This window comes from Pyrgilauda ruficollis, unplaced genomic scaffold, assembly GCF_017590135.1.
Source record: "Pyrgilauda ruficollis isolate IOZ18807 unplaced genomic scaffold, ASM1759013v1 scaffold115, whole genome shotgun sequence".
NCBI lineage: Eukaryota > Metazoa > Chordata > Aves > Passeriformes > Passeridae > Pyrgilauda > Pyrgilauda ruficollis.
The window spans coordinates 799,319-815,247 of NW_024509766.1; the positions used below are offsets into that span (position 1 = coordinate 799,319).

The window sequence follows — 15,929 nt, forward strand, 5'->3', positions numbered from 1 at the left end:
TGTATATTCAAGAACTATATGTGTCTACTCAGAATTCCTAAAATTCTGTGTGTAGTACAGTAGATGAAGAGTTATTTGGAAATAACCATCAGTTATTATATAAATTAATATTATTTCTCAGTATGTGTATGAATAAGAAGTTTTAAAGGCAGGAATTAAAACGCAGGGACAGAAAGCCAGAAGTGGATGGAATAAATAAAGATGGGCCATAGGGAAGAGAAGGAAGAATTAAAATTTGTGACTGAGGGGCTCCACCACTGTGACATCGCCCCAAACCCGTGAGCACAGCCCCAGGGGACACCTGTTCTTGGTCTCTCCTGCATCCTCCTTCCCCTCAGCATCCCCAGGGGATGTGGGGCACTTTCTGTCCCCAGGCTGCTGAAGGGGGAGATGTGACTTCTGACCCTGGGAGCATTCTCATGTTTGGCTTTTAGGTTTTTAGGCTGAAGGTGCAAAGCAATGAGCAGAGCAGACTAACAGCATCAGAGGGAGCTGAACAGGGTGAGCACTGAGCCCTAGACTGAACTCAATCCTACTTTTCAGGCCTCCTTCCTTCTTCTTCCCCCTTTCTCCCAGCTTTCTTTCTTCCTCCTCTTTCTACTCCTGTAATGACAGAAATCTAAAATGGAAATGTAGAAAGAATATTTAAACTTAATGGCACAAAGGAAATAATTAAAGACAGGCAGGGTCTGCCAGGCCCCTCCACATCCACCATGTCACACATCTATCACTTCTCAAATCTCACAGTGCTAAAAGCAGATTGTCTCTTCAATGACTTTCAAACCTCTCACGAGGTCACCAAAGATGCCAGAAACAAAAAAAAAACCCAGTAGCCATAAACCGATTTTATTATTTTTGAAAAATGGAATGTTTCACTTACAGAAACTTAAAAGCGATGTGTGACCAACACCATGTTCATTACAAACAAACAAACAGAAAAAACCAAACCAAACCAAACCGCCCCAAACCGAGCTGACACAGGATTTGGCTACAGCGCGGCAGCAGTCTGGCATTTTTAGAACCACAACCTCAAGGTGACCTGGGGTTAATAAAACTCACGACCGGTGTCAGGTGGCACTGAGCCCTTGGTGCACAGCGAGGCTCAGTAGCGGCGGCTGAAGCGGGGCTCGCTCGGCCTGGGGGGTCTCTCGGGGGCTGCAAACAGCCCGGGGACGCCGCTGCCCTGCACGGCCTGGCCCTGGCTCCCGGCAAAGCCGCCGCGCCTGCAACGACAGCGCGGTCACGGCGCGGGCTGGGCACACACAGGGGCTGGGCACACACACACAGAGGGCTGGGCACACACACAGAGCTCCCTGGGCACACACACAGAGCTCCCTGGGCACACACACAGAGCTCCCTGGGCACACACACACCACCCTGGGCGCACACACACACACAGCTCCCTGGGCACACACACACAGCTCCCTGCCGGGGAGAAAGCTCAGGGAAAATGAGGAACCACTGCACACGTGGAATGTGTTATTATTTGTTTAGTGAGGGGTGATTTCTTAACTGGACTCTGGGGATGGTGTTTGGATTGAGTGATCAAGTAGGGCAAAGCTGTATTGGGCTGTGTGGGTGAGGGGTGGAGGGATGTGCCCCTTGGTTTTGTTGCCTTAAAAAGGAGAAGAGGCCAGAAGTTTCTCTCTTCAATTAGGTGAAAAGACACCTCAGAGGACCTGAGAGACTTCACCTCAAACTTAATGATAGCCAATTGGACAGCAGCCAAAAAGTCCAGCCTAAGCAATTTACTAGAAAAAGAAGAGAACAAAGAAACTAATGGCTTTTATGGGTGTTTTACCAGGAGCAAGAACCTCTTTTCTCTGTTTTCTGTTTGTTTTTCTCTGATTGTTATTTTGCCTTTTATTAAAACCTTTTTATTTCCAACACTGCAATAGGGGCCATCCTGCTGATTTTATGCCTCCAAAGGTAGCTGAGCTATCTTGGGTGTGTAACAGACCTCCAAGAGCTCATGAGACCTGGCTCCAGGAGGCTCCTGTTACTGATGGGTTTTTCTGAAGAGTAGAATATAGTATTAGTACAATGAAGTGATTAATCAGCCTCTGCAATCATGGAGTCAGTGCTAATTATTCCCTGTTCAAGGGTTCACTGCTATGGTACAACAGGGACACTTTGGGCACGGCCCAGGCAGTCTCTGAGGATGGGTTCTGCTGGAGCCAGGTTTTATGAGCTCTCAGAGAACCCATCACAGCTGAAATTAGCCCAGAATGGCATCGAATTAGCAGGATGGCTTCTGAGGTAGTGTTGGAAACAGAAAAAGGTTTAACAAAAGGCAAAATAACAAAGCTCTTACAGAGAAAAACTGAACAAGAAGTGAGAGGTTCTTGCTCCTGCTAAAACACCCCACAAAAGCAATTATTTCCTTTGTTCTCTTCCTTTTCTAGTGAATTACCCAGGTGGGACCTCTTGGCCTCTGTCCAGTGGACAGCCCCAGGTCTGAGGTGAAGTCCCAAAAGTCCTATGAGGTGTCTTTTTACCAAATTGGGAGAGAAACTTCTGGGCTTTTTGCCTTTTCAAGCAGACAAGGAATAACTGTCACTCCATCAACAGGGGGCACATTCCTACACTCTGAAAGGTGTTTCTCTAATTTGTTGGTTTCTTTAATTTGTTGGGTTTTTTCCCCTCTTGCCAATCCAGGCTTATACAGATCAAGGTATTATAAAAGCATTCTGAGACAGGTTCTTACCCTGATGTCCCTCCTCGAGTCATCCCATGGCCTGGTCCTGACTGACCAGGCATGCTTCTATCACCACCTAATTCAAAAAGAGAAAAAAAGGGAAAAAAAAAAAAAAAAAGAAAAATACAGGGTTTTGTGCTTCCCTAATAAAAATGTCACCTTGTTCCCAGAATTTAATTTGATTTCTCAGTAATTTAACTACCACTAGAAGGTTCAGCAGCAGTAATTCACAGAAAAGAACCACAATCACACTGGTAAGCAGCAAGTGTACCTTGCCATCTCTCATGATCCCGTCCCATCACTCCTCCAGCCACATTTCCCTGCCATGTACGATCTTGATGCCCCTCTAACTTTCGACCATGATCTCCCCAGTCACGTCCATCTCTTAAAAAAATAAAAGAACATCTTCTAGGTATGTCCCCTACCCACTGAGCAGCACAGGGTAAAGCCAAACACCATACCCCATGCCATAGTGTGTTAAATGGTTAATCAAGCTATAGCTGTAGCCACCCAACCACTGCAATCAGAACTGGTCAAAGAGAAACAATGACAGACACTTGCTGAACAGCATCCTTCACACAACAAAACTTGTCTTTTTTGATCCAGAGACATGATGGATATTGCAATGGACTGAAATACTTGGGCATAGATGAATTCATTGGCTGCCACTCCTCAGTCTGAAAATTATGCAGCTGGAATATGCCCAGCTTGATTAACTGGTTTAAAGAGAAACCACTACAATTCAGGTGAGTCCAAGTTCTCTACCCCCACCACTGCAGAGACTTCTCACTCAATTTCCTTTAAAACCTGACCACTGGCCATGAATGAGACTTGTGCAGGCCTTACTGGGGCATCTGTAGAAACAGACTGAATCTCATCTGTAGAAATGAAAGTTATTTACAGGAGAAGCAGAGTCAGGAGCTGAGCTAACTGAGCAGCTCTTTACTCACTACAGAGCTTCACCCTCCCGAGGCACGTGGGAGCTACACGTGGCAACTCCCTGCTCCTGCAGGTGCTCAAAGATCTGGAGAGAGGATTCACACTTGTCAAGCTGCTTCTGCTGCCACCCTCCAGAGGTTCACTGAGGCAATGTGCAGAGCCCCCAGGCACTAACCGGGTTTGTGGGGGGATCCCTCTTCCCTCACTCATCCTCCTGTCAGAGCCGTAGCCCCCCCAGCTGTCCCGGGAGTGACGCTCAGGCCCCCCGTGCCGCTCGTCTGGGTAGTGCTGGAAGGCAAACAGGACACAGTCATGCTAAAAACCAACACCAGGTTTTCTTCTAGGATTGTAAAAATTTGGCTTTTTGGATGTTGTTTTCTATGAGCTGTCAGAAAAAATGGTAGCTGTCTTATTTTTTACAGGTTGTGTTGTAGGGCATGGCTCACTCCAGGTGTTTATTTTGTGCTGTTCACTGGTGGAAAAGGTCTTTCTGTTTGGTAAAGTTTTTTAAGGCTTACATTCTTGGCTTCAGCTTTTAAATTTTTACATAGACTATCTGCCTGCTTCCTACCTCTCCTCAGAAATGAAAGGTTTTGAATCCCATTGTGGCATTGATTTTCACACCTGTCCTTTTACAGCCTTGTTTCATTCTGGCATCAGTTTGTTTTATTTAGATAAATGTGAGATAAATGTGAGAGAAGGCAACATTTGCCAACTAAGGAAGTACAGCAGCTCTCTTTTAACACCTAAGATGGTCAACCAAAAAGCTTTTACTGCCACACATCAGCCTGAGAAGATGCTCCCATCACTCAGAGGTTTCCCCCTTGCCTGTATCTGGGGCTACCACCCCAGCAAGCAAGTAACCAAATAATTTATTTTATGCTCATTAGCACACAAAATTAGTTCCGCTTAAGTATCTCAGCTGAAACAATTAGTGCTGTGTGCACACTGTGTCATTTCTGCTTTGGGGTCAGCTTGTTTTGGCTTTTAACTGAAGCAGTAATTTTGTTGCAACACACCTGCCCATCTCGATCTGGAATTCCCCTTGTACAGTCTCTCCTGGAACAAAAAAGAAAAGTTTCAGTTGAATCAACACTGTAATTATAATTTCAGGGTCTGCATAAAATAACACATGAAAAGTTAATCTTCATTAGGTTGTAAATCTCGATGCTAATGTTCACTGGCAAGATAACTCAAGACAGTTCTTGTTTCATAGTATAAAAAGAGATCAAACTAACACCTATCACTGCAATATGGGTAAAAAAGGCACCACTGAGGATGGCCAAGTGACACCAGTGACACCAAGGGAGAATACTGAGTGAACCTGTATCAGAAATGAGTTACAAGCAAAACCAAACAGTACAGTTTTCACCAGAGATCCTTTGAGAGCAAACAGAAATCTCAATGGCACTAGACAGAAACTAAAACCCTGCTCTGTGGCACTAAAACCCTGTATTAGCCAGGCTGCAAAGATGAAAACAGGGGAAGTTCTAAAGCAAAAGGAAATGGCTAAATCTTAGGGGTTCATAAAGCAGACTTCCATAGACCTAGAGAGGAGCTGTTGTATCTCCATCAGCATCTTGGCAGACTACATTAGAACTTGGTTTATAATCTTTATGCAGCCTCTTTCTATGTCCCTCACCCACAGAAACAAAGGACTGAAAGCACGTGTGAAATCAGACACGAGAAATACACAAGAATGATTAAAAAGACACCAAATCTCCCTGAAGGCACAGGAAGAAGAAGAAGAAGAGCCAGTGCCTTGCCAACCTGTCCAAGCAGTGCTCCTGGTAGCGGCCGCGGTCGCGGTGGTCGAAGTCGTGGAAGCGATCCTGGCGGCCGAAGTCCGAGTGGTAGCGATCCTCCAGCGCCAGCCGCTTGGCCTCGGGCCAGTAGGGCTCATCCCGCCTGCACACGGGCTCACGTCAGCAGCAGCCCCAAACCACCTCCCCTTTCCTGCTCTCTCCAACCTCAATCAACCCAGTAATTAAAAATCTGTGTGCGTTAAGCAGGAGTCGCACTTCGGTTTCAGAGAAAATTTGGTTTATGAAAACCAGCTTAATTTCAGCACGTGGTGATGTAAGAAGAGAATGAGCATCCTTTCCCTTACCATTTAGAGTTGATACACACAACTCTACTGCTCTATTAACTCTATTATTACTACTCTCCTAGTACTACTACTACTCTATAATTACAACACTACTACTGTATTAACTCTATAGTTACTACTGTACTAGTACTCTATTACTACTACTACTCTATTATTACAACTCTACTACTCTATTAACCCTATTATTACTACTCTACTAGTAGTAATAATTTATTACTAGTAGTGACCATTACTACTCTACTAGTATTCTATTACTACTACTACCCTATTATTACAACTCTACTAATCTAGTAACTATTATTACTACTCTATAGTACTCTATTATTACAACTATACTACTCTATTAACTCTATTATTACTACTCTACTCTCTATTACTCAAAGTAGTAACAACTCTGGGTTGTTACTTCTCTTGGTCATCCCTCTCTGGGAAAGAAGAGTAGACCCAAACAGTGCTTACAGTGTACAAGCACATTATTTGCTCTTCTTCAAATTGCTATTAGTGTTAGAAGCAGCACATAAAGAGTCTTTCAGCTGCAAGCTCCCATGACTGCCTTATCCAGAGTGCTCCCCGTTTCCACAGGCTCCCAAGGGAGATGTGGCTCAGGAGTTTGGAGCCCCACTGCCCTGCTCCTCACCTGCTGTCAGGATCATAAGGTCTCCTCATGGCAGATCTCCGCTCCTGCTCGTAGCGCAGCTGCTCCTGCTGGCGTCGCAGCTCCTCCCTCTCCCTCTGGATTCGCTCCTGCTCCCGTCTCCTTTCCTGCTCTATGTGCATCCTTTCCCTCTCCAACCTCTCCCTCTCCAGGCGCTCTCTGTCCAGGCGCTGCCGTTGGAATTCCAGCCGCTCCCGCTCCCTCTGGAGCCTCTGTCTCTCATCCCGCTCGTGAATGGCTGCCAGGCGCTGCTCCCGGTCTCGCCTCTCTCTCTCTCTAATTTAAAAGAGTTTTTAATTGAGATTCTTCAGTCCAAGCTCTACCGCTTCTTTGTTTTGAGTGGGGTTTCATTTCTTTTAAAAGAAGTTTCTATGTTCTCCCCCTTCTTCCCAATTAAGTAACAGCTTAGGGGAAAATAAAAAGCTGCATACAAATGACAGAAGTAAAGGTGAGAATTCTGCATAAGTAACATGGTATCTACTCTTAACTCAGGTCTGAGAAAGCTTCCAGAGAGCACAGCAAGTCCTAAGACAGAAATCTGATGTACAAAAAGTATTTACAAGCTTCAGGGGAAAAAACAAGGAAATTCAAATCCAGTCAAGTGGAAAACAAAGCCTGAAAGCACCTACGGAAGTCTCATGAGAACATTGATTTCAGCAGTAAAAGCCTCCATCACTTAGCATTAATGTCTGTTCTAGCAGTAATTAGTATGAAATCAGTCTGAGACAGTAATTAGTATGAAATCAATCTGAGATATCACTGTTGGAGGGTCAGCACAGCACTGCTTTGAACAAAAACACAGAACAGATAAGGGAGTAAAAGATGCCATTTAAGTTTAGAGGGAGTGGAACTCACCGGCGCCTCTCTGTCTCCCTGATTTCTCTCTCCCTCTGCCTCTGCCGTTCCCGTTCCCGCTGCTCCTTGATTTTATCAAAAGATAAAATATCCTGCTTTTCCTTGCTCTCCGATTTGCGGTCCTGGCTCTTTGTGCTCTGAGATGAATCAGAACAATGCATGAGCTGAACATGGTGCATCTCCAGCTAAAGCTCCCAGGCAAATACCTACACTGTGTCAACCTGAACAAAACAGGCTGCCATGCCTTCCCCAGAGGTAAAAAACAGCAGTGGAATTCCAGGGAAAAGTACCCCCAGTTTGACCAGAACTTCAAAATATTACAAATAAATACCAGGAGATCACAACCTGACTTGCACTTCAAACAACACACACCCCAATAACATTCCAAGCTCAGGGAAACACATCATCCTAACACCATTTTCATATTGCAACTCGACTTCTTGCACTGGGTCAGTAGTAAAGAAGTATAAAAAAGGTGAAACAGAAGCAATTCCCCTCTGCCACATCATTAAATCCCTGATGCTTTCCAGAAAGTGATAAAAGGATAATTGTACCAAAATGCAAGGCTAAAACCCCTTTATCTCTGAGCATATAAATCTATTTGACACCAATTTTTACACCAAAGCTTCTCTGGAAGTTGGCCTTACCCTCTCTTTTGATGCAGAAGTTTTCACACTAATAACTGGCTCTCCTTTAGATTTATCCATTACCACTGTCCTTTCTGTTCCTCGACTTGCTAGAAAACAAAACAGAGCCAAAAAATAAATGGTACAAAAGACATTCAGCAATTCTTGCAAGACTCAAAACTGTGAAGATACTAAATAGTAAAAAAGTTATTTTAATTACTTATGGAACTAATTCGTGATTTAAATAGCTTGCCAAGATTTGGCCAACATGAGGATGGGAGCAGTAAATTTATCACAAAGTTACAGCAGTATTTTCTGGCAGGGATGACAGCTAAAAGAACACAAATTTAATTTAATTCTTCTGTCCACAAATACATCCTTCTCCACAGTTAAAAAAAAAAGCTCAAAAAAGGACACAAACCACACATAGTGTCAGGTCTAAACTCAGTGACAGTTCCATAAAAATTATGGAAACTTTTACATTATTAGAAACTAAAGTCAAAATTTTCAAGGTGTTTTCTGATGTCTGTGTCAGTTTTATTAAGAAAGCTTCTTTTTACTGAATTATCAGTCACATGCAATAATGTACAAGCACCCTTGAAAACATTTCTGAAAGACAGCTAGCATCACCTGATTTGCTTGCCCTGGATCTATCAGAAGATCCAGTCTTTTGTTCATCCTTTTCTTTTCCTTCTTTTTCATCTTTTTCTGATTTCTTAGCATCATCTTTTTTGTCCATCTTCTCCTCCTTCTTAACACCAACAGATCTACAAAAAAGCAGGAAAGCAAAATGCCTCTTTCAAAAGCAACAAACCACTTGAAAAACCAATGTTGGAAGTATCACTCACTAACCACATAGTCAGTCTACCAGAAAGACAGGCTAAATCCTAGAAATATTTGTCAGTTAAAAGTAGAGTCCAAGACAGAGGCAGATCAGAGGACATAGAACTGGTAAAAGTAAAGGTTTATCTATAAATAATTTGATTTAGATCTCCTAATATAGCTAGCAAGTTATTACACTAACACCAAAGAACTTTGTATTTCTGAACAGAGGGCCAGTTAAGATGCCCTTACCACTGTAAAACATCAACTTTCCAAGCATTATTCCTATTTCAAATGCAGGATGAAACACTAAATCAAGATTTATTACAGTTACTGTTCAACTTGGTCACCTGGCTACATTTGAAATGAGTATCATAAAACACAAAACAACACTTTACTTCTCAGATTTGGAATCTGCAGAATGGTGCCTGTCTTTTTCCTTCCTTGTTTCACCTTCCTTTTTGTCAGAAGGCTTTTTTCCTGCTGGTTCATTTTTTGCCTAGAAATTCAGCCAGAAAGAATTACATAGTCAGAGACAGAGATTAAAATTTGCTTTGCATGCTTTTATTTTCATTACACTGCCATGAAACTGCTGCCACTTACCTTTTCCACAGAAATCATTTTACCATGCAGCTCTGTTCTGTGGAGGTGATTGATGCACTTGGTGGCCTCCTCAGATGTTGACATGGTCACAAAGCCATAGCAGCGAGCGCCAGGACTGCGAGCATTTGTCACCACTTTTGCACCAACCACCTTTGGGAAAAAACCAAATATTCTGTGTTTACAGGTCTGCCACTAAATAAATTCTAACTTAATGACTATTTCTTAGAACAGTTTGGATGGGAAAGGACTTTTAAAAGCCATTTAGTTCAATCAGTCCTTGTAATAGGCAGGGAGATCTTTAATAATGCAGCTCAGAAAATTAATCTTCAAGTTGCTGATCAGGTCAGAAGCTTAAGGCAGATATATACAGAGAAGGGAGAGTGGGATTGTAAAAAAAAAAAAAAAAATTGAATAAACAAAACTACTACCACTTTCCCTTCCCTTACAGGACATCTCTACCCACAGGTGACAATCTGTGACAGGCAGTGGCACTTAGTGATATAAACATTTAATATTACATTAAGAAAAGTATTTGGCAGAAGGGGAGATGGTCACACAGAGAGCTCCCTTCCACAACTTCTGCTCTTGTATGATAGCAGGCACTGTAAAGCAAGTGGAAGCCTGCCCTCAAAGACTGGATTTCTGCAAAGCATAGTCCTTGAAATGGAATAATTTGAAACAGCATTAATTGCCAGATACTTAAGACATAATCAGACTACTACATGATGATCTACCAGTCTCTCCTGTCAATAACTGCCTCATTCTCACAGGTATCTGCACAGATATTCTCTGCAAATTCCATCCCTGCTCCCACCCCTCCATTTCAATCTTCTTTATTGAACTGTGCTCCTTTCAGAATGGAGTTTCCAAAGAACACAAAGTTAAGAACTCAGCCTGCCCAGTTATTCATGAGGGAAAATAAGAGCAAAATTTAAGTTCAGCATTTTAAACTGACAGAATGGTTTGTTAATTTACATATCCACTACATACCTTTCCATACTTGCTGAAAAGGTTCTTCAAATCTGTAGCTCTAGTAGAGGAGGAAAGTCCACTAACCCACAAATTTCTGCCAGAACCACTCCCCACACGGCCTGGGGCACAAAAAAATATAAAAGACCATGTGAAACACAAATGCAGCAGGGCAAAATTCAGAGTCCTAACCCCCCCACATTTTCCTTGATAAAACTCTCCATAATTAATGTGCATTTGAATAGCCTTAAAGAGTTTGTAGCTACAGATTTTCTTCCTGCACTTCAATCACTTTTAGGAGAATTACAAAGTATCAAATGTCAATTCACAAAATAATACTTATTTAAAACAAACCCCAACTCTGTTAATAATGTTACAAAAGTAACAAGGACCTGATATTTTAATGTTCTATCTTGAAGGGATGTGTTACAACTGCATTGAGGGTTCACTGAATTAACAGTCCTCCTTTTTACTCCAGGTCCTTTGAAAATAAAAAACCCCAAAACCCCCAAATGTGCACCTACCTTTCTCATCTTTTGTGACTGTCTTTGTATCTTTGTCTTCAACAGGGCTAAAGATAAAACACCACATTATTCAAGAGATCATATGCAAAAAGACCATTAAATCTAGACAGCACAACTAAAATTGGATACCTACCAGTAAATTAGTTCCAAAATAAACACTATTATTGGCAATTTTCTAGAAGAGTGACAGGAGATAGGGATTTGTACCCCTAAACGGACAATTCTGTTTTGCAGATGACAGAAATAAGAGTAATTTGGGAAAACAACCTTTGAAGGTTGAGGAAGGAAAAGAAATCAAACCCACTGTTCTTAAGAAAAAAAAATATATCTATTTTAGCAGAGACAGTCCAACATGAGAACTGGGCATCTTCTGATGGTTCTGAGTGTGTATGCAGTCCAGAAAGCGAGTGGGATCTGTAGCAAATTCCTGATGGCAGCGTGATCCTTCTTCTGAAGTCCAGTCACTCCTTAATTTGTGTTCTGCACCAGAGCTTTGCACTGCCTACACTCCTGTATTTATATTTATTCACAGAACCACTGTACAGTGTGATATCACAAGATCTGTTTTCAGAACCTTTACATCTTTAAGGCTCGTTCCTTAACTTCACTCTGCAGTAACAGTTCTAGGGAACCATTTCACAGCATTGAACAAGTTTTCCAAGGGTGGTTATTCACAGATCTGGTGATATGACTGGGTTTCCAATCTCTATGACCCTGCATGACCTGGATTTTCCACCATAATAACGTACACTACAGTAATGCATTAAAAAAAAGAACCAAAAAAAACCAAACAGGGACGCAAAAAGCCTCAATGAAGAACGAAACTGTTTAAATGCCCAGGTTTTTTTTTCCATTTAAAAAAAAAAAATCAAAGTAACTAAACAAAAACAAACAGTACCTGGCTCCAAAGGTAACTCTTCAAGTTCCTGTAGTGAAAAAGATTTTGAAAAGGAGAAATATCACTATTTCATAAGCAAGATGCTATTCTGAATGACATTTTTTATCCACCCATTACAGGAGAATATTTAGTGAAAGCATTACTATAATTTAACATATTTAAGCTTTGAAAACATTCAAATTCAAATGAATTTCTCAGAAACTATAGGACTTGGTAATTATTTCCTTCACTGATGAAAGCAGATAATGGGAGCTGAAGAATGGGCCTCAAGACATTTACTCACTCAAAAAATCCCCCTTTTTTGAGTATTTCCACTTGATTTGTGTAGGACAAGGATATGCCTGGGGATAGGAGCCAAGCTTATTTCTGCAGCTTTAGAAAAAATAAAAGCCACACAACTTTACAATCTTGTAGCCAATGTGGACACACAACAAAGAGCAATACTGCCCCATTAGATGGGGCAGAAATAACTTTTTTCAAATGCTTTGTTGTTCATTTCAGGAGGTAAAGCACTTGATTCTGGGGGAAGGGATTATCCTCTACCCCAGTGTCAACAGCCAGATGAACACAGTAAGCCAATATGAAAATATTTCAGCAACTGAGTAACTGCAAGGCCCAATCTTAGCAGAAAAATAACCTTGAATATCATTCCCTGGATGGTGCTGTTCAGTTGAGAAGAAAGCAAGCTACACTATTTGTACGCATCACATGTTCTCTAAAATAAAGATCTTAAAATAGGAATAATATGCATATTATAATTAATAAGGTGAAGCAGAGTTCAAAGCATGATTAAAAACAAATGCTCTGTAAACTGCTGTTAATAAAATCACATGTGTACAATCATGTAAGTATTTTAAAAATTAAGACATTGATTTCCACAAATATGTAAAAAGAAAAGCAATGACCATAAGAACCAGTACAGCTCCAAATTCTCCCAAGTACTCTTTAGCTATTTTCCCAAGCACTCTTTTAGCCTCAGCATTTTGCTATTTAATCCAGAAATAAATAAATTTTAAAAAGAAAACCCTGATTCCATACACATGAGAGATGCCTACCATCACTATTGGTATTTCTCTTGATTCTTCTTTAATTTCTGAAAATTGTGGGGATGCCTCCAAGTTACCTACAGCATACTCTGCAGGCTGATCTGGAAATTCTTTCACTTCTGCATCAGCATTTTCTTTACTATCAGACAGCGAGTCAAGAATATTATGGGCACTGTAATCATCTCCACAATCTACTGCATTGCCATTATCTATTTCAGCTTCATCTAACACACTAATATCCATCATGTCAATATCCTGCAAGTTATCCAAACTTGCTTCCATATCGTCCTGTGAAAAGAAAAAAAGCACATGTCACAGTCAGGGTGACTTGAGAGCCATCTGCCACCATCCCCTGCAGAGGCAGCCCCCTGTACCTGTCCATCTCCAGAATCCTCCTCCAGGCCATTGTCCTCCACTCCCTCTTCATCTGCTCTACGTCCTAACAACAATATCATCATTAGAATGAGAGCAGAAATTATAGTTGTACCCCTCAAGCTTTACTTTTTAATCAGAGTTGGTGCTCCCTTCAGGTTTTTCCCTGTTTGTGACCACCCCAGTAAGTGACAAACAGGCCACAGTCCAACACCTGGCAGGAGCTCAAGCTCTGTGACCTCCCCAGAACGCTGGGCTCAGCTCAGATTGCAGCAATTTATTACCTCAACCTTTCATTTCTTTACAGACATTTATGAGAAGGAAAAAAAACCCATCCAAACAAAACACAGCACAAAATACTGAAATAACCCCACTTTACCTGTGGGTTTCACTGCAGTGCTCTGCCCACCAGCTGGATGTGAATTAGCCCAATTAATGGAATTACTGAAATTACTGAAAACACTACACCAGCCTCAGCACCAAGGAGCAACTCCTCAAACTCAGATCTAAGCAGCTGTTTGACCTTTTATGAATCTTCTTTTCCTCAAAAACTACAAGCACATTACAACTGAAAAGTGAGAAGGATTTTAGAGCCAAGAGGAATATTTCATCTATTTCCATCCCCACACTAAAAGTGCTGCAATACAACATCAGGTGTTTTTCTGAGACTTGGAAATTAATATGATTTAGAAGATCTCTTTCACCCAGAGTCGTGACATTTGCCCTCTATGTGGTGAAGATTTCACATTTTAACCTGCAAGCAATTGCACCATCACTCCCAATCAGGTGTAATGACAAAAATCAAACAAATAAGCTAGCAAAACAGTTTACATTTACAGTTTACACAAAATATACGTTTTCTGTAAACCAAGTCTAGTAATAAAAATACTCTAGCTGAACTAGTTATTTTGCTCAGCTCCAATGCAAAGTTTAAACACTATTTGTTTACAAAATAAAATCGAATGGTGTTAATTAACTAATTTTAGAAAAACAGTAAATTATTTTCTGAAAATAAGGATTACTTAAGACTGTCCCACCACTACAAAAACCAAACATAAGGCCTTGAAAACATATCTGACTTCAGAAATGGATTAAAAATTTGTCTTCTGAGAAGAAAATTGCAACTGCTTCAGCTATGAAGCATAACACTACAGAGCTTATTTTGCATTTGCTAGAAACTCTACATTTCTACATTTAAAAAGTATTAAAAACACTGACACTGCTTCAGTGTTACTTGGTAATTCCTAATACAAATTTCTGGGAACTCTGAGAACAAACCAACAGACCCTTCAACATTTCCTCCCTTACAAAATCACATGAAATTCTCTAAATAAATGGCTGCTAACTTGAATTTTATCACCCATGCCTAGAAACCTGAGAACAAATGTGGGAAAGAGTATCAGTAACAAAAAAAAAAAGATAATAAAAGTTTCATTCCATGAGTAAACTTGCTTGAAAACTCAAGGATGATAAGGTGGAAAGTCTCTCTAACTGCCTTGTACCTTTGCTGCTTCTTTTTGGAGTTTTCTTCATGATATTTTCTGAAACCACTGGAATTTCATCAGGATTCCCTCCTTCCTCCTCAATAGCCTAATAGGGGCAAAAGAGAAAGACAGATATAAAAACAGACATTAAAAAAATCATTTGTACGTTTGTGCTGAGTTTAAGAGCTGCACACCAGAGGCTGAAAAATTCCAAACCATGAATCAGCAACTTAGATACACAAACAAAAAACCACCAGAGCAAAGCAACAAGCAGGGAGAAGGCAGTAATGTGTTGGTGTAAGGTTTTGGGAAAATAGTCAGCAAAAAAAAGCCTTTCAGCATTTAGAACTCTTCATCGTCAATCCTACAGCATTTGGAACTGTTCACAGACACACGGGTTTTGTGACAGGGTAAAATCCTCGGCTCTGGGACACAGCAAGCAGATCAGAGAAGGGATTCCTCATGGTATTAACACGGGAAACGGTGTGATGAGGATACAGTGAAAGGGCTACCACAAAAACACCAGTACGCAGCAAAAATCCCCCCAGAAAGCGCACAGCACCCTAAATCCAGCAGCTCAGAGAACAGCAGAACTCCGGTGCACCAAGCTGGGAATACCCAGCCGAGCGCCACGGCAGACACCGAGCGCTGCGATCGGAGCGGGCTCGGCGACACTCGGTGCCAGCAGCGGTCACAGGGCGAGCCTGGGCCGGCCCAGCGCAGGCCGGGCCCCGCCGGGCACCGACCGCTCGCACCGATCCCGCCGGGCCCCGACCGCTCGCACCGATCCCGCCGGGCCCCGAACGCTCGCACCGATCCCGCCGGGCCCCGAACGCTCGCACCGATCCCGCCGGGCCCCGGCCCCGGGCGCTCTTTGGCGCCATTTTCCTCAGCGGTGCCCGCCGGGCCGGGGTCGCAGCAGTTCCACCCACCCTGAGGCACCCCCGGCCGCCCTCACCTTCCTCAGCCGCTCCATGAGGACGCTCTTGTTGCCGCCGCTGTCCAGGTTGCGCTGCCGGAGCTCGGCCCGCAGGTCTATCACGCGCAGCTCGCTCAGCGGCCGCCGCCGGCTTTCCGACTCCGAACCGGGGACGCCAGGCCCAGCCAGGGACGCAGGCTCCCCCAGCCCGGCCGGTGAGTGACTCTCCGCCATGGGCCGTGGTTTGGACTCGCTGGCGCGGGGCAAGGCGGGGTGAAGGCGAGGCGGGAGAGCCGCAGCGGCCGCCGCAGCACAAAATGGAGGAGACCCGGGGCGCAGGGGAGAGCGAGGGGGCGGGAAAGTGAGGGAGGCGCAGCGCGCATGCGCGCCGGGGCCCGGGCAGGCCGCG

General features: G+C 42.8%; 1 protein-coding gene across 1 annotated transcript; it reads right to left on the reverse strand.

Moving 5' to 3' along the window:
• Window positions 1–830: 830 nt before the first annotated feature.
• SAFB2 (scaffold attachment factor B2) lies at window positions 831–15,760 on the reverse strand. The gene is made up of 18 exons (XM_041480807.1): window positions 15,560–15,760; window positions 14,620–14,707; window positions 13,120–13,184; window positions 12,687–13,033; window positions 10,802–10,848; window positions 10,299–10,399; window positions 9,309–9,458; window positions 9,104–9,204; window positions 8,514–8,650; window positions 7,905–7,993; window positions 7,258–7,394; window positions 6,385–6,678; window positions 5,408–5,545; window positions 4,657–4,696; window positions 3,813–3,925; window positions 2,970–3,082; window positions 2,708–2,774; window positions 831–1,223 (listed from the first exon to the last, which is right to left on the reverse strand). Exons 1-18 carry the CDS (start codon window positions 15,752–15,754, stop codon window positions 1,103–1,105), a joined length of 2,343 nt encoding a protein of 780 aa, XP_041336741.1. The 5' UTR covers window positions 15,755–15,760; the 3' UTR covers window positions 831–1,102.
• Between the last annotated feature and the right edge of the window lie 169 nt (window positions 15,761–15,929).

Bases quoted from the DNA above. Each gene is read 5' to 3' on its own strand.
- SAFB2 (XM_041480807.1), bottom strand. From the start codon at position 15,754: ATGGCGGAGAGTCACTCACCGGCCGGGCTGGGGGAGCCTGCGTCCCTG. The intron at 7,994-8,513 runs GTGATGCTAGCT...TTTGTTTTCTAG, and splicing joins ATCCAGGGCAAGCAAATCAG to CAAGTCGAGGAACAGAAAGG. The intron at 2,775-2,969 runs GTACACTTGCTG...TTTTTGAATTAG, and splicing joins GGATCATGAGAGATGGCAAG to GTGGTGATAGAAGCATGCCT.